Raw genomic sequence first — 20,286 nt, 5'->3', positions numbered from 1 at the left:
CATAAACAAGTAAGAGAATAAACCGCCAGAGGCCGGCATGCAGGCTGTGTCACAGGAATGCTGAATATGTGCTTGGCCTGTGAGGTGGCCGGCACTTGGCAGGAGCCAGCTCATTCTTATTCCACACCCAGACGCAGAAAGCTGACAGACCCTGCACAATGCTAGAGGGAGGAACACTGCTGCCTCCCCCCATGCTGCTACTACAGGGCAGAGACATTACCTGCGAGTCTGTGAGCTGGTACTGATCCTTGTAAGCCAGGTACACCAGGAAGGAGTTAACACCTGTAGAAGGAGGCAGAATTAGAACACAAGATGCTAATAACATAGAAGAAAAGGCCTCATGGCTGATGCAAGAATTGGCAAAGCACCGGGCAAAGATTACCCAAGTACACATGCCAGCAATGGTATGGTCTGAGGACGCACCCCATGTCACAAGGAGATGGCAGCGGGGGAGAAATTAAAGGAGTCTACAGGATTAGAAAGCATGGCTGCTTTTTTTGCAAAAACAGCGCCACTCTTGTCCTCAGGTTGTTTGTGGTACTGCAGCTAAAGCTTTTTTACTTCAATGGAGCCGAGATGCAAATCCAAATACAAGCCATGGACGTGGGTGGCTCTGCTTATAAAAAAGGAAGCCATGTTCTTCTAATTCTGTTAGGACAATAACTAAAAGGGTGCTATGGACCTGTCTCCATTACTAGCGAAATCTGTACATGGCAGTGCCAACATCCCAAACATCTCTTATACAGTACCTAAGCCTGAACACACTTGTGCAGTAGTGCCCGTTTAACCCCTTAATACTGCACTTTTTTTTATTCTTGAAGGGTTTATTTTTACTTTTTCAAATGGCCAGGCTAAGCTGGAAAAAAGAAAAAAAAAAGGTACTCACTTTCTATTATCCTCCAAACAAAATACAATTCCAGTGTGGCCTGCCCTTGCTACTCACCACTACCTGGTCCTCTCTTATAATAAAGAAGTGGCTGCTCAGCCAATCGATATGCTAGGGCCGCTCACTGCTGCTGGTTGAGGTAGGTTGAAGCAGGGACTGCTGGAGCGACAGAAGATTGCGGAAGGTGACTACTGGTTTTTTTTTTTTTTATTCCTCAGCCCAGCCTGAGCATTTTCTTATTGCAAGGCTGGTTGTAGTATTATTGAACAGTGTGCTACTGGGATTCCCGCACCAGCATTGACTGGCTCATGTAAAAAAAAAAAAAAAAAAAAAAAAAGGATTTATACCTAATAGGACATTCGCTTTAAATTCTCTAATCTTCCAGTACTTTTCAGCTGTTGTATGTCCTGCAGAAAGTGGTGTATTCTTTCCAGTCTGACACAGCGCTCTTATCTCTGTCCATGGCAGGAACTGTCCAGAGAAGTGGCAAACCCCCATAGAAAACCTCTCCTGCTCTGGACAGTTCCTAACATGGACAGAGGTGGCAGCAGAGAGCACTGTGTCAGACTGGGAAGAACACACTTCCTTCAGGACATACAGCAGCTGTAGTGGATGATTTGAGATTTTTTTTTTTTTAAAGAAGTAATTTAAAAATTTATATAACCTTCTGACATCAGTCGATTTTACAGAAAAGTAAATTTTGCCGGAGAATCCCTTTAAAAGAAGTCCCACAATAGCAGGTCAATAGCAGGTATACACCCAGACGTGCCTTACTGGTAAGCCCATCACCAACAATGCCTATAACTATCCTCACTGACAGCAGATCCTGATTAGCTCCGCCATCACCAAATATGATCACACATAAGGTCACTGGTGCTGCTTGTTCTGTGTTATGGGCAGTAGTGATGGGCGGCATCAATACACAGAAGAACCAGCGGCAATGTGCATACAGCTTCCCTATCTTTAGAATACTCCTATCCCAATACTGATCATACGGTACACCCTGCCTCTGTCCTTATCCTATTCTGGCCCCATTCTATTACTGTACCAGCCTTAGGCCCATATCACTGATCTTTAGGTAACAGCAATAACATCAATACCTCGGACCTTCTAATCTGATGGGCAGTGCTCACTATCGTCATTGCCATCAGAGGCAGCACCATCTCTTACAGTATCTGTGCCCTTACAGTAGTCACATCACTGCTAGTACTCTTATAGTGGCGTCTATTCAGTAGTCCCCCGCTGGCCATGCCCTTATAGTAATCCCATTTTCATCAGTGCCCATACCATAGTGATATCCTATGGTCTGATCCCAGCATTATGCACTTATAAGAACTTACCGTGATCTTTCACCAGAGCCTCCATCTCCTCCTGGACACCCTTGTGCCACTCAGTGATGTCCACGTGTAAGGAGTAGTCGCAACAGGATTTGCTGTCCGCCCATTCTCGCCACTGGTCAAAAGCGCTGATTAGGCTTGTCCCGGGCTCCGGTACCACGTGGTCAACTATGGAAACACAGATGTTCAGCAAAATTAGTCAGACCCTGCAAACCCTTGTCGAAATGATAACCCAACCTAAGGTACCATAGGACTGATAGGACCGCGGGAGGTCTGTTACCTCTAGGTACAAGTATGGCTGCAGACATAGCCAAGATGGCAGGTGGTCTCATTCTTACTCTTCAAATTAAGTTGCGTTTGGGTTCCTGACACTTTCCAAGGTCTCTGCTTGCTGTTAGTGAATGGAAGCATCCGAGTGTGAAAACTATTCAGTGACAGCAAGCAGAGATAGAGATAGCAGAAATAGTAACACAAACTAGTATAGAACCTTACAGTGAGATTGAGTATATCACTTATAGACAGGGCAGTCCTGGGGCTGACGTATGACCCGAGGCCTCTAGGACCCAAGCTGTTCACATTTACTTGTACATTTCGGTGGGAGACAATGCTTCTTTTACATACGAGTCATATACAATTTCAATGCTGCCTAATTTGTTCTCAAGAGAAATAACCAGTGTCTGGCAGCGGCATATTCTTCTCTGCATTAAATCTAGCATGTATGTGTATGAGAAGGGAGGAGAGGAGGAGAAAAACACAATCAGCTGCTAGCTAGTGAAAGTGTATGGGACTCTTAAAGGGGTAAAAAATAATCTAAAAGTTATACAGATTTGTAAATTACTTCCATGTAAAAATCTCAAGTCTTGAAGTACTTATCAGCTGCTGTATGTCCTGCAGGAAGTGATGTATTCTTTACAGTCTGACACAGTGCTCTCTGCTGCCACCTCTGTCCGTGTCATGAACTAACCAGAGCAGGGAAGGTTTTCTATGGGGATTTGCTGCTGTTCTGGACAGTTCCTGACATGGACAGAGGTGGCAGCAGAGAGCACTGTGTCAGACTGTAAAGCACACACACCTTCCTGCAGGACATACAGCGGCTGATAAGTACTGTAAGACTTCAGATTTGTAAATGGGAAAAAATTACAAATCTATATAACTTTCTAACATCAGTTTATGTGAAAGGGAAAAAATTCTCCAGAGTTCCCCTTTAATAGTTTATTTCCTATCTGGTCTTCCTGGTAATTATCCCCTTGCAGTCCACTTCTCTACAGCCCGAGGCGTCTGATAACAGGGAACAACAGATCGTATCACACTGTACAGCAATGGCAGATTATACTTTGCATGCAACCATAAAAGTAGAGAAGAACTGGTGACAATGGGAGTTCAATCTCTAATCTTCATTCTCCCACAGAAATATTAGTATCTGGCGATAGATTTCACATCTGCCTTCAGAGACAGTCCATTTAACCCCTTCACTGCCAAAGACGTATGTAATGCTTCATGACTTTAAACAATTGCCAGAGCTAGAATTTACAGTGTGGAGCTTAAAGGAGAAGTCCGGCAAAAATTGTTATTTAAGTATTGTATTGCCCCCCCAAAAGTTATACAAATCACCAATATACACTTATTACAGGAAATGCTTATAAAGTGCTTTTTTTCCCTGCACTTACTGCATCAAGGCTTCACTTCCTGGATAACATGGTGATGTCACTTCCTGGATAACATGGTGATGTCACTTCCTGGATAACATGGTGATGTCACTTCCTGGATAACATGGTGATGTCACTTCCTGGATAACATGGTGATGTCACTTCCTGGATAACATGGTGATGTCACGACCTGACTCCCAGAGCTGTGCGGCTGTGGCTGCTGGAAAGGATGATGGCAGGGGGACACTGAGGGACACAGGGCACTGGAGGGACACTGAGCATCCCTCTGCCATCATCCTCTCCAGCAGCCACAGCCCGCACAGCTCTGGGAGTCGGGTCATGACATCACCCTTTTATCCAGGAAGTGACATCACCATGTTATCCAGGAAGTGACATCACCATGTTATCCAGGAAGTGACATCACCATGTTATCCAGGAAGTGACATCACCATGTTATCCAGGAAGTGAAGCCTTGATGCAGCAGTAAGTGCAGGGAAAAAAAGCACTTTATAAGCATTTCCCGTAATAAGCGTATATTGGGGATTTGTATAGCTTTTGGGGGGCAATACAATACTTTAATAAAAATTTTTACTTCTTTAAATTGAAAGTGAAATTAACGTTCCAAACTGCTGACACTATTAGATAAAAAAATATTTATTTTAAATCAGCTGGTGTCAGAAAGTTAACTTGACAAAGAGAGATTGTATCAGCTCACCACACACGGTTCACTCTCTGTAATGAGGGCTCTACAGAATAGAAGCACGTGAGATCTATATTGCGGGCCGTTCCCCGTTAGTCCATAACTTAGAAAGAAGGTTGGCGATCTCCAGCTTCATAAAACGTAATTTCTTTATTCACTTAGGCATCAACATAAAAAAACAAACATTTAAAAACACGCCGACGCGTTGCGAGGTAAACCCTCTTAATCATGGGTTTACCTCGCAACGCGTCGGTGTGTTTTTAAATGTTTGTTTTTTTATGTTGATGCCTAAGTGAATAAAGAAATTACGTTTTATGAAGCTGGAGATCGCCAACCTTCTTTCTAAGTTATGTCAGAAAGTTATACGGTTTTATAAATTACTTCAAATTAAAAATCTCCAGTCTTCCAGTACTTATCAGCTGCTGTATGTCCTGCAGGAAGTGGTGGATTATTTCCAGTCTGACACAGTGCTCCCTGCTGAAACCTCTGTCTATGCCAGGAACTGTCCAGTGCAGAAGTTTTTGCTACTGCTCTGCACTGTTTCAGACTGGAAAGAATACACCTCTTCCTGCAGCACACACAGCAGATGATAAGTACTGGAAGGTTTGAGATTTTTAAATAAAAGTAATTAACAAATCAGTATAAAACTTTCTACAAAGAAATATTTTCTCCGAAGTACCTCTTTAAGATCCTAAAATGCTGAGGGCTGTAGAACCTCCTTGCCCCCCCCCCCTCCCATTCCATTCACTACTTCAGATTCCACCTTTCATTCCTCATAGACTCTTTGGAAAATGAAAAGGTGGAATCTGATTGGTTGCTAGGGGCAACTGAGCCAGTTCTACTTTACACCATGTTTGATAAATCTCCCCCCACGTGTCTCCTGCGTCAGATAACAGACTCACTTTAAGACTCAGAGGTGCCCATACATATTAGTGAGAAGACGGGTGCACCCATACATCTCAGCAGGTTTGGAAGTATATCTAATGTGTACGGGTGGGGACAAACTTTCAACTTCTCATTTACTAATGAGAAGAAGGTTCAGTTACATATCAGCCCCCGGCACTAAATCCCACCATCTTGGTGACTACCAGCTGATGGATCAGCATTGTCCTAGAATAAAAAAAAAAATTCCCACTCACTGATCATGGTGGTGCCGCCAGCCAAAGATGCTTTGGTTCCCTGGAAGAAGTCATCGGCAGACACCATCCCATTGCATGGTTTCTGGAAGCAGGTGTGGACATCAATGCCCCCTGGTATTACCATCCTGCCATGGGCCTCAATGGTCTTCACACCACCAGGTACAATAAGATTTTCACCAATCTGCCTGTAAGAGAGTCACAAAGAAAATCTTTCAATCAGCGAGTCAATCAGTGACCAAACATCTATGGTGGTATCTACACCAGCAGTATATATGGTGTGCAACCAGTTGTAGGCAGCCATCATACGGTCATTCACAGAGATTGTGACTTGTATATATTGTATCACATATGTACACCCAATAACTAAGCTTTACGTAGAACTATATAGAACTATAAGTTCTGAGTACTCTATCATCATTCAGGTTTCACTTATGAGTATTTTTGTCATGTCAACAATTTATACTACTGGGATCTGCTGACTATTCAATGTGTGATATCTAAGGGGCCTATTCCACGGAGCGATTATCGGCCAAATTCAGCCAATTATCGCTCTGTGGAATAGAGATAACGATCAGCCGATGATCGTGTCATCAGGTGATCGTTAATTTAGGATCAAAGCAAAAATCATGGATCGCTGCATGGAATAGCGGTGCGCGGCGGGCGACAGGCGATTTCACAAGCACAATGCTTTACCTAAGCATGTTGCAGGGCTTCTCCTGCACTCTTCCTTCCTCCCCGGCAGACCGCCGTGGCCGTGGCCAGTGATTGGCTGAGCGGTCTGTCAACTCAGACAGGCCGCACTGAAGCTGCTGCTGCGCGCGGGACCGGGAAGCAAAAGGAGCGCAGGAGAAGACCTGCAACGTGCTTAGGTAAAGTATGGTGTTTAAACAAGGGCTGCAAGGACATTGGTACCGATGTCCCTGAAGCCCTCGCTAAACGATTATCGGGACGTGAAATAGGCCCAGTAAACGAGCGCTGATCTAGCAGATCCTGCTCATTTACATTATTGATGGGGCTATCGGCCTGTGGTATAGTACCCTACCACTGGGGGGCGACAAAGATCCAACAGGCTGGACCCCTCTGCCCTTCAGTAATCTGCTGCATATGCTCAGGATATGGACCTGTATAGTAGCAGACACTATCACCATTACACTTACTTAATAAGCCCATCCTCCATGTAGATGTCGGCGTGGAATGACTGGTCATCATTGACGATTTTCCCACCTTTTATAAGGAGTCGGTCGCTCTGAAAGGAAAGACATAAAGAAGGTTAGTCCCCGAATGTAAATGAAGATTGAGCATGGGTTAAACAATCGTGTGTTCTCAAAGGGATTGAAAGAGGGTCAGAGATAACATTCGTAAACTTCCAGGGTGGAACAACTGCACAATCCTCATAGGCACTGTGTATGGGTATAGCTCATTTTGTAAGCTTTAAAGGGGTATTCTGATTTGAAGCGGTACTCTGGAGGTAAAAAAAAAAGTTTTTAAATCAGAAAGTTATACCGATTTGTAATTTACTTTTATTTAAAAATCTCAGGTCTTTCCATACTTATCAGCTGCTGTATGTCCCGCAAAAGTGGTGTATTCTTTCCAGTCTGACACAGTGCTCTCTGCTGCCACCTCTGTCCATGTCAGGAACTGTCCAGAGCAGTAGCAAATCCCTATAGAAAACCTCTCCTGCTCTGGAAAGGTCCTGACATGGACAGAGGTGGCAGCAGAGAGCACTGTGTCAGACTGGAAAGAATACACCAATTAGTGCAGGGCATACAGCAGCTGATAAGTCCTGGAATACTTGAGTTTTCTTAATTGTAGAAGTAAATTACAAATCTGTACAACTTTCTGACGCCAGCTGATTTGAAAAAAAAAAAAAAATCTTCGGAGCACCCCTTTAAGTTTAAAACTACACTACAGCCGCTTTGTGTAAAAAAAAAAAGACACCGACACCATACCTGTCTAATCCGGCCTAGTGTCGTTGTTATGTTCTGCCCCAGTCCCTATGTTTACACTGGGGTTCAGAATGTCATCAGCAGAACAAGGGGATCACGTCATCAGGGGAAGTAAACAGAGGCACTGTGGTGGACTGGGTAGGGTGAGTATAGGGTGGTTTGCTATTTAACAGCCATACATGTAGTAGCACTGTGGTGGACTGGGCAGGGTGGGTATAGGGACTATACATGTAGAGGTACTGTGGTGGACAGTTTAGGGTAAGTATAGGGTGGTTTGTTATTTAAAGGGGTTATCCAGCGCTACAAAAACATGGCCATTCCCCTCTCTTGTCTCCAGTTTGGGTGGGGTTTTGAAACTCAGTTCCATTGAAGTAAATGGAGCTTAATTGCAAACCACACCTGAACTGGAGACAACAGTGGGGGGAAAAGTGGCCATGTTTTTGTAGTGCTGGATAACCCCTTTAACAGCCATACATGTAGAGGCACTGTGATGGAGTGGGTAGGGTGAGTATAGGGTGGTTTGCTATTTAACAGCCATGTATGTAGAGGCACTGTGGTGGACTGGGTAGGGTGAGTATAGGGTGGTTTGCTATTTAACAGCCATGTATGTAGAGGCACTGTGGTGGACTGGGTAGGGTGAGTATAGGGTGGTTTGCTATTTAACAGCCATGTATGTAGAGGCACTGTGGTGGACTGGGTAGGGTGAGTATAGGGTGGTTTGTTATTTAACAGCAATTCATGTAGAGGCACTGTGGTGGACTGGGGAGGGTGGGTATAGGGTGGTTTGCTATTTAACAGCCATACATGTAGAGGCACTGTGGTGGAGTGGGTAGGGTGAGTATAGGGTGGTTTACCATTTAACAGCCATACATGTAGAGGCACTGTGGTGGACCGGGAGGGTGGGTATAGGGTGGTTTGCTATATAACAGCCATAAATGTAGAGGCACTGTGGTGGACTGGGGAGGGTGGGTATAGGGTGGTTTGCTATTTAACATCAATTCATGTAGAGGCACAGTGGTGGACTGGGGAGGGTGAGTATAGAGTGGTTTGTTATTTAACATCAATTCATGTAGAGGCACAGTGGTGGACTGGGGAGGGTGAGTATAGAGTGGTTTGTTATTTAACATAAATTCATGTAGAGGCACTGTGGTGGACTGGGGAGGGTGAGTATAGGGTGGTTTGCTATTTAACAGCCATACATGTAGAGGCCCTGTGGTGGACTGGGGAGGGTGAGTATAGAGTGGTTTGCTATTTAACAGCCATAGCAGGAAAGATGGGCCATAAAGGTCTAGAGCCCCCACCAGTTACACTACATGTACCCCTGAACCCCATTCATCGGTACACTGGACGACACTCCGTCTATTGTAGTTATAGAAACAGCCGAGTACACAAAACATTTTGCAATTACAAAAGACCTTAAAGGATTTGTCCAGCTCGGAAACCCAAAGTTTGTTTCCATAGTTTCCAGTGGTGAATATTTTCACTGTATTTAGCTATTCCTCACATAGTAGATGAAACCAGAAGTGACAATGTGCCCTGTATAGCGTGACACATCATAGGCTTAGGCAGTGCCCATTCTTCCATCCACTGTAACCACAGTGGGCAGCAGCAGAGCTGCCAGGGTGTGGGCTTCCTGCAGAGTAGCTGAGCCAGACACGCAGAAGAGGCCACTCAGTGCCAGCTCTTCACAGGAAACACTAGTCACTGTGTGAGTCACATGGAGGACACAAACCCTATGTCTGGTAACCCATAGAAACCCATATACAAATAGAAGAATCCTGGTCCCGGGCTCCACAACATAGATGGGCTATGGGCCGTGTCTGCCATGCAGATGAGCCTGGTACTGCCAGGCTTCAGTGCAAACACCACAATGACAAGACCTTAGTCTAATGCCAAATGTCACACCCAATAATATTGCCGAAATCTCCTGCCGTATGTTATTATTATTGTTATTATTACCCCCTCCTCTGGGCTTCTGCAGTAGTAGTATATACAGAGCTGCCACATTAAATGTAGGATGTATGTGATCAGACATAATTTATATATTTTTACACTATAGAAATCTAGTGGGTACTGTCCGTGCACTTGCAACACCAGAGGATGAGGTTGGTATGATGCCAATCCTGGTAGCTAAACCCCCTAGATACCACAGCATCTAGATGGTTTGAGAAAAGAAAAAAGAAGCTCTATTTTTTATCATCATGTCCATAAAGGGTGTAAAATATACATCTGGTGTAAACTGCCCACAGCGACCAATCACAGCTCAGCTTCCGGCTCTGGTAAAATTATAGCTGAGCTGTGATTGGTCGCTTTGGGCAGTTTACACCCTTTGATAAATCTGGGCCAAATTAAAATACATTTTTAAAAAGTTTAACTGTTATTTAAAGGGAAACTCTCACCTTGGAATCTGTTTTGCAACTGCTGACAGCAAAACTACAGTATATTAAAGGGGTTGGCCACTTTATAGTAAAATAGCTCAGTGTACAGTATTAGTAAGTGTAATCACTGTATATACTGACAGCAGCTCCCTGTGTACCTCATAGAGCTAATATCAGACTCCCCTCCTCCAGGCTGGGCTGTCCTGCTCTGTGGTGAGTCTGTCCATAAAATCGCCGACATAAAGGAGCATGTGACCATGCGACCCACCTCCCATTGAGCTGACCTGTCAGATCAGCACTTGCTTGCTCCTTGTTACCCACTCGCTTCGCTAAGAGCGGGGGGCTTCAGGGAACTGCAGGAGAGGCTCCCTGGATGATCTTTAGATCGTCTGGGTGGCCCATAGGAGATAGCGACGGTCTGCTAATGCCGCTCCTATTGTACAGAGCGACAGCCAGCAGACCGTCACTATCGTTCTAGTTTTTTCCAACATGTTAAAAAACAAGGATCCATCAACATTGTGCATGGCAGCTGATTGTTGCTTTTTAACAGGAGCTATTACACCAAGCGATTATCGGCCGTAAGGGACGATAATCGGCCAAATATGGCCAATAATCACTTGGTGTAATAGGGTCTTTAGCTGAGACTTGCTCTAGTGATAGGAGAAGGCTGCTGTAAAGTGATCTGTACAGCATTACAATGTCATGTGTCACCAGTATGCATACAGCATCAATGCAAAATAACAGCAGTTCCCTGTGAAATGACCTTTTCAGAGGTCACAAAGCGTCCTCAATGATGTTTCACATTCACCTCAAGGGTACAGACCCTGTTTATTGCAGTCTATGTCCATGAGTCTTGCTGTAAATCATGTCACCAAATGCTGTTAAAAATAGCCCAGGCAATATGGCAGCCCCCATAATAAAAGTGAAAGTTTTAGTGTTTAATTCTAATCAGTAAAAGACAATTTGGATGACACATAACTTGACCTTGAGGAGTCCTACACGTATAACTATATTAGTTGAGCTGGGAATATCCCATTTAGAGGGAATGGTGCAAACCCCTGACCACAGATAGCACATGCTATGTACACTCAAATGTGTGAAATCACATTATTACAACAATACATCCAGAATATGATGGAAGTCAAGCAAGTTGAGATATTTATTTCTAACTCTAACTGATCAGCAGAATACATGGGCAGCTGGAATTACCCTTATTTTCAACAGGTTTTTCGTCCCATGCATTTTTTTTTGGCATACTTAGACTACGTAAACTACACTTTTCTATTCAGAGGAAGACATTTAAAAAATGGTACGCCACACAGTATAAATTCCTTTTACAATGGGAGCCTCTAAGATACACATCCCACTCTCTGTCTATAAGAAACTTCTCCCAACATATGCCTCCTAGGTAGGATCAAAACGAAATGTGAAGAGTGCCTACAAGTAGTATAAAACACCATTAAAACACCATCCAGCATTGGTGGAAAAAAAACATGTTTTCTTTCTTGCAAAACAGCGACACCCCTGTCCTCAGGTTAAGTGTGGAATTGCAATTTAGCTCCATTCACTTCAATGGAACGGGGCTGCAAATCCCCACACCCAAACTGAGGACAAGAGTGGTGCTGCCCCCCTAATATGTAGAGGAACCTCGCAGTAAGTATTTGCTTTTCCTGAAGCGCCAACATTGAGAGAATCAGGCATTCTACAGTAAGGCTATGTTCACACTACGTAAAGGTACGGCCGTTCGGCTTGCTTCATTGTGTGCTGCGGGAGGTTCTGATGTGGGCGCGCGCTGAGGCGCCCGCATCAGAACACTGCGGCCGGAAAGATCACCGGATGATCCGGGCAGAGACCTGCCGTTCATGGACCCAGGCCAAGGTCAGGGAAGGGTCGGTCTCTTATCCCGTGTGAACATAGCCTAAACATGATAATGACTAGGCTGCCAATCTAATGCAGGACAGGATAGGTCCTCCAGAGTGAGAGACACTCTTTATAACCAGAGATGAGGACCCTCCTGTATTACCTCAGAATTAATAGTGTATATGAAAATAGGTTTTCTAACGTTAATAGCCTCTTTAAGGATCTTAAAGGGGAACTATTAGCAGGTTAGATAAATCTAATCTGCTGATATCACCCTACTGCACATGAGACACAGCGGAGGAAGGTAAGTCTCTGACCTTCCTCCTCAGTGCTGTTCTGGTGCAGTTAGTAGTTTACTCCACGGTCCGGTGAAACCATTAGGAGGCCCAATTAGGCAGACCAGATCAGCACTATGGGGGTGGGCAGTGCTCCTAACGGTTTTATCAAACCGTGGAGCAAACTACTAACTGCACCGGAACGGCACTGAATGTAAGAGACATACTTCTTCCTCAACGTCTCCTATGCAATAGCTTTTTCTAACCTGCTGACAGTTCCCCTTTAAGGTGGCAAACCCCTAGTTGTCACCCAATTTAAACGTAAGAAAGAAGTGGGAAGATGAGGACAGCTCAAGAGGGAAAATGCCCTCCAAATGCTGAGGAGTTTTAATAAGAGTCAGAGGCGCTCCACCCCTGGCAGCCGCTCGCTCATATTTCTCGTATGAAACGGACCTGCTGCCAGCGTTCAGTATATTGGCCCAAGAGATCGCATGAGATCAGCGTCAGAGAAATCTCACTTTGCCAGATATTTATGACATAGGGATTAGAGCAGCACCTAAGTGGTCCTAAAGTTCTGAAGAGGACCCCTTCAATGTATGACCACCATGAAGCTCCCAGCAAAGAGATCAGTCACTAAATTTAATATATCAGCAAATAAAAAGTTCTTCAGTAGAAACATAGATATATAGAAAGCTAATATAGTGGAGACTTCTGGCGCTCCTCTATGCTTTACACTGCATCACTTCTTCTATTCACACAAGCTTCCCGCAATATAGTTTGCTTATAGAGGCGAATCCACACGAAGCAGATTTTTCTAGTGGATCTCACCGTAATTTCTAGAACGTTTATTAGGGCGAGAGTCTGACTGCAACATCTATAACTATAGCAACAAGAGCTGTACAGCTTCTCCGTGCATCTGCCTGAGACCCATGGGAAAGCATATGAATGTACCAGGCAACTAGGAAACATTAAACGCTTCTCCGTGCAGCAATGTAAATGCAGGATACAGCCTGGGGAGCGGATAGCTCGGGGGCTGAGAGCTGAATAAAGGGGGGCTCCTTTTATCTATTACTAGAAGCTTTTATGTATATAATACTGAGGGGACTTTGTGAAAATTAGGACACAAATATCAGTACAATAGACAGAATTTGGCTGGCATTGTCAGCATGGAAGTTGTGAGGGTGCACTTACTATGGTATTATAATGTCGGCTTATTGTCTAGGTATATGTATGACATAAGCAGTTACAGAGACGGAATTGCTGAACAGAACAATGTATTACTTACATTATTCTGTTCAGCCGTTCTCCTGATATGCAGGAGAATGGGATTCGTGCTACATCACCCCCCCCCCCCCCTTCCAGCTGCTGGTTGACAGTTCACTGCCTATACACAGCATGGATAGATAACTGCCAATCAGCAGCTAGTAGGTGGACTTTGCCAGAGCTCAAGAATATCCAGGACAACTGAGCTCATGCACTTAATAGAGAGGACTACCTATTGTCCATGTTATTCAGGAGGATATCTCTGGATCAGCTGCACAGAATAATGTAAGTGATACATCATTCTGTTCAGCTTCTCTGTCACTAGTTAATGCTACCCTTACATAGTTCAGAATAAACCTACTGCTGCGATCAAGGCGAAACACTGGCCGAAACGCGTCAAGGTAATGGAAGAGATTGCACTCTGATTGTATTTTTTGGTAGCGTCTACTGAATGGGTCTGTGGATTGAGAACGTGTGAATGCAGCCGTCGTGCGGTATGCACACTACGTAACGTGTGAATGAGGCCTTAAACAGTTCTTGTTGCCCATAGCAACCAATCTGAGCTTAGCTTCCTTTTCTTACTGAGGTAAAATGGAAGCCAAGCTGTGGCTGGTTGCTATAGGAAACAAAGGCAGACTTACTGTTGGGGGGGTTTGATTAGTAGGGATGATGGAGCGGAGCTTTAGTGTTCACCGATCCCCTCATGTCCTGCACTGTGCATGACAGTAGCCGTTCGTGCTACAGAGTGCTCCTTTATGCCTTACCGAAAGTTCACCAAAATAAAGGCGTTGTCTACAAGCTATATGGACGGAATTGGTCTTTACTTTACATCTGGTCCTCTTTAAGATATCCATTAAGGCTTGATTCACACATAACGGATCCGCAGCGGATCCATTGTCTTTTCTATAAGAATACATACTCACAGTGGGATTGACATCCCGCTGCCAGTATGTGAGTTAACCCCCCACCGGCCGGAGCATACTGTACCTGCTTCACGCTACGGCTTGCTTCAAGGGCTCCCGGTGTCTCCACGTTTTGCTTAGCAAATCAGTGGCTGTGGCAGGGCAGTGCACTGATTGGCTGAGCGGGACGTCGAGCCGGCAATTCCCAAAGCAAGCCGGAGCGTGAAGCAGATACAATATGCTCCATCCGGTGGGGGGTTAACTTACATACGGGATGTCAATCCCGCTGCGAGTGTATTCTCATAGAAAATACAAGGCAATTGATTTGCTGCGGATTTCGCTGCAAATTTGCAGCGTGAAATCCGCTGTGGATCCGTTATGTGTGAATCTAGCATTAGGGTTATAACAGTCTTAAAGGGGTAGTGTCATGAAGAAAAGAAGGTAGTACCACATACATATATGTAAAGGAGGACAAATACACACACATACAGTATTTATGGTTTTTCTATTCCATGGTTTTCTTTCTGATCTCTGACCCTGCAGTTGCCATGCAACAGTGCAGACACTTTCCCACAATCCCCCTTGCTTGCATGTAAAATGAAAACTGCCAGTACTAATGGGACAGATCAGGTGATTTACCTATCCATGTTCCCGGTTTCCTCCTGCACTGTGCATGCTTCCTTCCCAATCCTGCACGCTGCAGCATTAGAGCAGCCCGTCTGCTCAGCCAGTCATAGGCCGGGACCAACATGGCCAGTGATTGGCGGAGCGGCCTGTCAGCTAAGTGGAGGAAGCATGCAGAGCGCAGGGGAACACCAGGAACATGTGGAGGTAATGTAAACTGTTGAATTATCAGCCGTCGGCCGCCAATTGCTTTTACACGTAGCGATGTGCGGTTGGCACCCAATGATTTTAGGTCAGGGAATAAAGAAATGATTGTTGTACACGGAGGGATAATCGGCCAATCAGTGTCGGTGTACTAGAGCACCGGCCAGATGAACTTCATTTCTGTTGAATTGGGATGTGGGCGCATTTGGGTGTGCCCGCATCCCAATTCACCATAGCACACAATGGAGCGTGCGGCCAGAGCTGCACTTTCCATTGTGTGAAATGTCAGTGTTGTTGAATGAATAACGGCGGCAAAAATGACATGTCAGTTTTTCCTTCAGCTGCTTGGAAACCTGGCCGGTGTGTATATTATGGGGAATCCCGGCTAGAGTGTATATACAATAGGGGAAATTTATCAAACATGGTGTTTAAGATTCCACCTTTCATTTTCCAAGGAATCTGTGAGGAATGAAAGGAGGAATCTGATTGGTTGCTAGGGGCAACTGAGCCAGTTTCACTTTACACCATGTTTGATAGATCTCCCCTATTGTATATACACTCCAGCCGGGATTCCATTGACTTCAATGAAATGTACATTTCTATTAATCACAGCTGGTATTGCAATTTGCAACAATGGCCGTAATTAATAGAAAATATACGTTGTGTGAACATAGCCTAAAAATCCTCATGTAACCAATATTGTGAGTAGGAAAAACCTTTGTGACTGTGCCCGCCATGGAGCTTCACTGTATGAACCTGTACTCATCACAACCTGTCTGCAACCTATAGGGGTCCTCCATTGCTCATGGTAACCTGCTTCATCAAATTCTCGCCTTATAGCCTTCACCCAATGTGAACCAATGATTTGCTATATAACCAGATCATCCCCATCCCTCATCTGATAAAGCCAGAACATGGTGACAAACAGCACTGGCCCTTTAAGACCTCCAGAAACCTCTCTTCTTCTCCCCATAATTGCGTACATCTTGAGAATCATGGGCTTATTCCAAGTACAAGAGATAATGTATGGATCCCATTATTCCTGTCGGCGTACGCAGCTCCGCTGCATCCTCCAGACACTAGTATGACAGATCCGCCTGTCAGATAGAAGCCCCAGCTCAGCACCAGCAGCGATTTCAGCTCTTCTCCTTCCATTTCACCCCAGATAATGGTGCTACCCGTCCTGACGCTGGGCGTTTCCACATAAATTACATGCTCCAGATTGCTCCAGTGAAGAAGAAGAGGAGCGCGCATTAATGCACTGAGTCTCCCATCAGATGGCAGTGGTTGCCATGGAAACAAGACCCCGCCAATGCATTGTGCCAACAGTGCTTTGCTGGTCTGTCCCCAACCTGGGATGTCACAGGGTGTCTGTGCGCCTCTCCCCCCCCTGCCTCCTAATCCACATACAAAAGCACACAATGAAACAGCTGGGTGGTACATCTGTGACACGCAAGGTGCCCGCTCCAGTGACAGTGTGATGGTGTATGTGTACAGTGACCAAGAGGGTATCTACGTGTATGGGGGACCTGGAGGGGGGGCAGATGCAGATAGAGATGCAGAATAGAGGATAGATAGATAGATAGATAGATAGATAGGAGATAGATAGATAGATAGATAGATAGATAGATAGATAGGAGATAGATAGATAGATAGATAGATAGATAGATAGATAGATAGATAGATAAGAGATAATAGATAGATAGATAGATAGGAGATAGATAGATAGATAGATAGATAGATAGATAGATAGATAGATAGATAGGAGATAGATAGATAGATAGATAGATAGATAGATAGATAGATAGATAGGAGATAGATAGATAGATAGATAGATAGATAGATAGATAGATAGGAGATAGATAGGAGATAGATAGATAGATAGATAGATAGATAGGAGATAATAGATAGATAGATAGATAGATAGATAGATAGATAGATAGATAGATAGATAGATAGGAGATAGATAGATAGATAGATAGATAGATAGATAGATAGGAGATAGATAGATAGATAGATAGATAGATAGATAGATAGATAGGAGATAGATAGGAGATAGATAGATTGATAGATAGATAGATAGATAGATAGGAGATAGATAGATAGATAGATAGATAGATAGATAGATAGATAGATAGGAGATAGATAGATAGATAGATAGATAGATAGATAGATAGATAGATAGGAGATAGATAGATAGGAGATAGATAGGAGATAGATAGATAGATAGATAGATAGATAGATAGATAGATAGATAGGAGATAGATAGATAGATAGATAGATAGATAGATAGATAGATAGATAGGAGATAGATAGGAGATAGATAGATAGATAGATAGATAGATAGGAGATAGATAGATAGATAGATAGATAGATAGATAGATAGATAGATAGATAGATAGGAGATAATAGATAGATAGATAGATAGATAGATAGATAGATAGATAGATAGGAGATAGATAGATAGATAGATAGATAGATAGATAGATAGGAGATAGATAGGAGATAGATAGATAGATAGATAGATAGATAGATAGGAGATAGATAGATAGATAGATAGATAGATAGATAGATAGATAGATAGATAGATAGGAGATAGATAGATAGATAGATAGATAGATAGATAGATAAGAGATAATAGATAGATAGATAGATAGATAGATAGATAGATAGATAGATAGATAGATAGATAGATAGGAGATAGATAGATAGATAGATAGATAGATAGATAGATAGATAGATAGATAGGAGATAGATAGATAGATAGATAGATAGGAGATAGATAGGAGATAGATAGATAGATAGATAGATAGATAGATAGATAGATAGATAGGAGATAGATAGATAGATAGATAGATAGATAGATAGATAGATAGATAGATAGATAGGAGATAATAGATAGATAGATAGATAGATAGGAGATAGATAGATAGATAGATAGATAGATAGATAGATAGATAGATAGGAGATAGATAGATAGATAGATAGATAGGAGATAGATAGATAGATAGATAGATAGATAGATAGGAGATAGATAGATAGATAGATAGATAGATAGATAGATAGATAGGAGATAGATAGGAGATAGATAGATAGATAGATAGATAGATAGATAGATAGATAGATAGATAGGAGATAGATAGATAGATAGATAGATAGATAGATAGGAGATAATAGATAGATAGATAGATAGATAGATAGATAGATAGATAGATAGATAGATAGATAGGAGATAGATAGATAGATAGATAGGAGATAGATAGATAGATAGATAGATAGATAGATAGATAGATAGGAGATAGATAGATAGATAGATAGATAGGAGATAGATAGATAGATAGATAGATAGATAGATAGATAGATAGATAGATAGGAGATAGATAGATAGATTTGCTCAATCCAGCTAATACATGGAGTCATCTTATTTGCCGCCTCTGATTATATCTGACAGAACAACCATCATCTATAAACCAGTAACCTCCAGTGATTTGTCTGATTCTCTTGGACCAATAGAAGTCAGGGCCTGCAGTCAATAGTCAATCTCACTACAATGGTATCAGCCACAGCCGGGGATTACTAAGTGGGTCAATGCCTGAGATCCTGTATGTATCCTGCCTGTGGTGGAGCGTTCGCCATCATGCAGACATATCCTCAGCTACAGCGCGCACAGGAGACTCCTCCGCATCTATAGATATCACAGTAATGCTTCAGTATGGCAGGGCAGGAGATATATATATATATATGTGTGTGTGTGCGGGATAGACAGAGCAGCGTCTGTGTCAGGCTCAGCAGCGTGCCCCCATTATACAGGGATAATTGTCGGAATGCTTGTGTATACGGGTGTCACTCCTCTTTGTCAGGATGCTGCCCCCCCCCTCCTCCTATGTGTGTCACAGTAGCCCCATCTGTTCATCACTAGCCAGACCCACCACCACTACATGGAACTATTATCCTGACAATCGCCTTCAGCTTCCCTGGAAAAATAAAATAAAAGAAAAATCGCCAAGGAAAATACCCTGAATGCAGCTGGCACAATACCTGCCGCTGAGATGTTATATAACCTCATCAATGGTAAAACCTCACTGGGATCCAGTGCTGCTGCTCCTATAGGAGACAAAGACAGCTACCTGTCTATATAGCTGGTGCCATACCCACCCAGCACTAACTATATATATAGGGCACCTGCCTGTATTCACTGGTGCCCCATAGCTGTCAGATACTGTATGCAGTATACTGCTGTGATGCATGTGTGCATATATATTGTATATGGTATCCTATACAATACACAGGTGTGATGGTGCATATATATATGGTATCCTATACAATACACAGGTGTGATGGTGCATATATATGGTATAAGGTATCCTATACAATACACAGGTGTGATGGTGCATATATATTGTATATGGTATCCTATACAATACACAGGTGTGATGGTGCATATATATTGTATATGGTATCCTATACAATACACAGGTGTGATGGTGCATATATATATTGTATATGGTATCCTATACAATACACAGGTGTGATGGTGCATATATATTGTATATGGTATCCTATACAATACACAGGTGTGATGGTGCATATATATATTGTATATGGTATCCTATACAATACACAGGTGTGATGGTGCATATATCTTGTATATGGTATCCTATACAATACACAGGTGTGATGGTGCATATATATATGGTATCCTATACAATACACAGGTGTGATGGTGCATATATATTGTATATGGTATCCTATACAATACACAGGTGTGATGGTGCATATATATTGTATATGGTATCCTATACAATACACAGGTGTGATGGTATGTACGAATATACCTAGATTAATACAGCCCCCTATACACTGTATTCTACACATAGTAGATGGTAGCTGATGCTACATAGTACATTGGTGTATATATGCATGTATATAGTAGTGTACAGAGCTGTGATGGTACATGTACACAGGCATCTGTATCATACCTTTTATACGTAGTAGATGGCACCTATTAGACGACATCTCATTGCTTGGTGTATAAATATGTCTACCTAGTACCTTACACTGTATATGGTATATGGTGTAAAGGTGTAAAAGCTGCTCTGTGTATGCCCACATCTGCCTGTGCCCAT

General features: G+C 43.1%; 1 protein-coding gene across 2 annotated transcripts in view; it reads right to left on the bottom strand.

Annotated features, from left to right (window-relative positions):
- Positions 1-20,286, bottom strand: part of DPYSL2 (dihydropyrimidinase like 2) — a 64,143-nt gene that overhangs the window by 16,187 nt on the left and 27,670 nt on the right. For both annotated transcript variants that reach the window (XM_069944341.1, XM_069944342.1), the window contains exons 2-5: positions 6,866-6,954; positions 5,709-5,893; positions 2,227-2,391; positions 221-282 (exon numbers count right to left, since the gene is read on the bottom strand). In XM_069944341.1, the coding sequence (XP_069800442.1) occupies positions 221-282; positions 2,227-2,391; positions 5,709-5,893; positions 6,866-6,954 (501 nt within the window). The remainder of the gene's footprint in view (positions 1-220; positions 283-2,226; positions 2,392-5,708; positions 5,894-6,865; positions 6,955-20,286) is intronic.

The sequence above is a fragment of the Dendropsophus ebraccatus genome, chromosome 1 (assembly GCF_027789765.1).
Source record: "Dendropsophus ebraccatus isolate aDenEbr1 chromosome 1, aDenEbr1.pat, whole genome shotgun sequence".
Classification (NCBI taxonomy): domain Eukaryota; kingdom Metazoa; phylum Chordata; class Amphibia; order Anura; family Hylidae; genus Dendropsophus; species Dendropsophus ebraccatus.
Note: the sequence above shows the minus strand (reverse complement) of the source record. Positions and strands in the feature narration are given on the sequence as shown.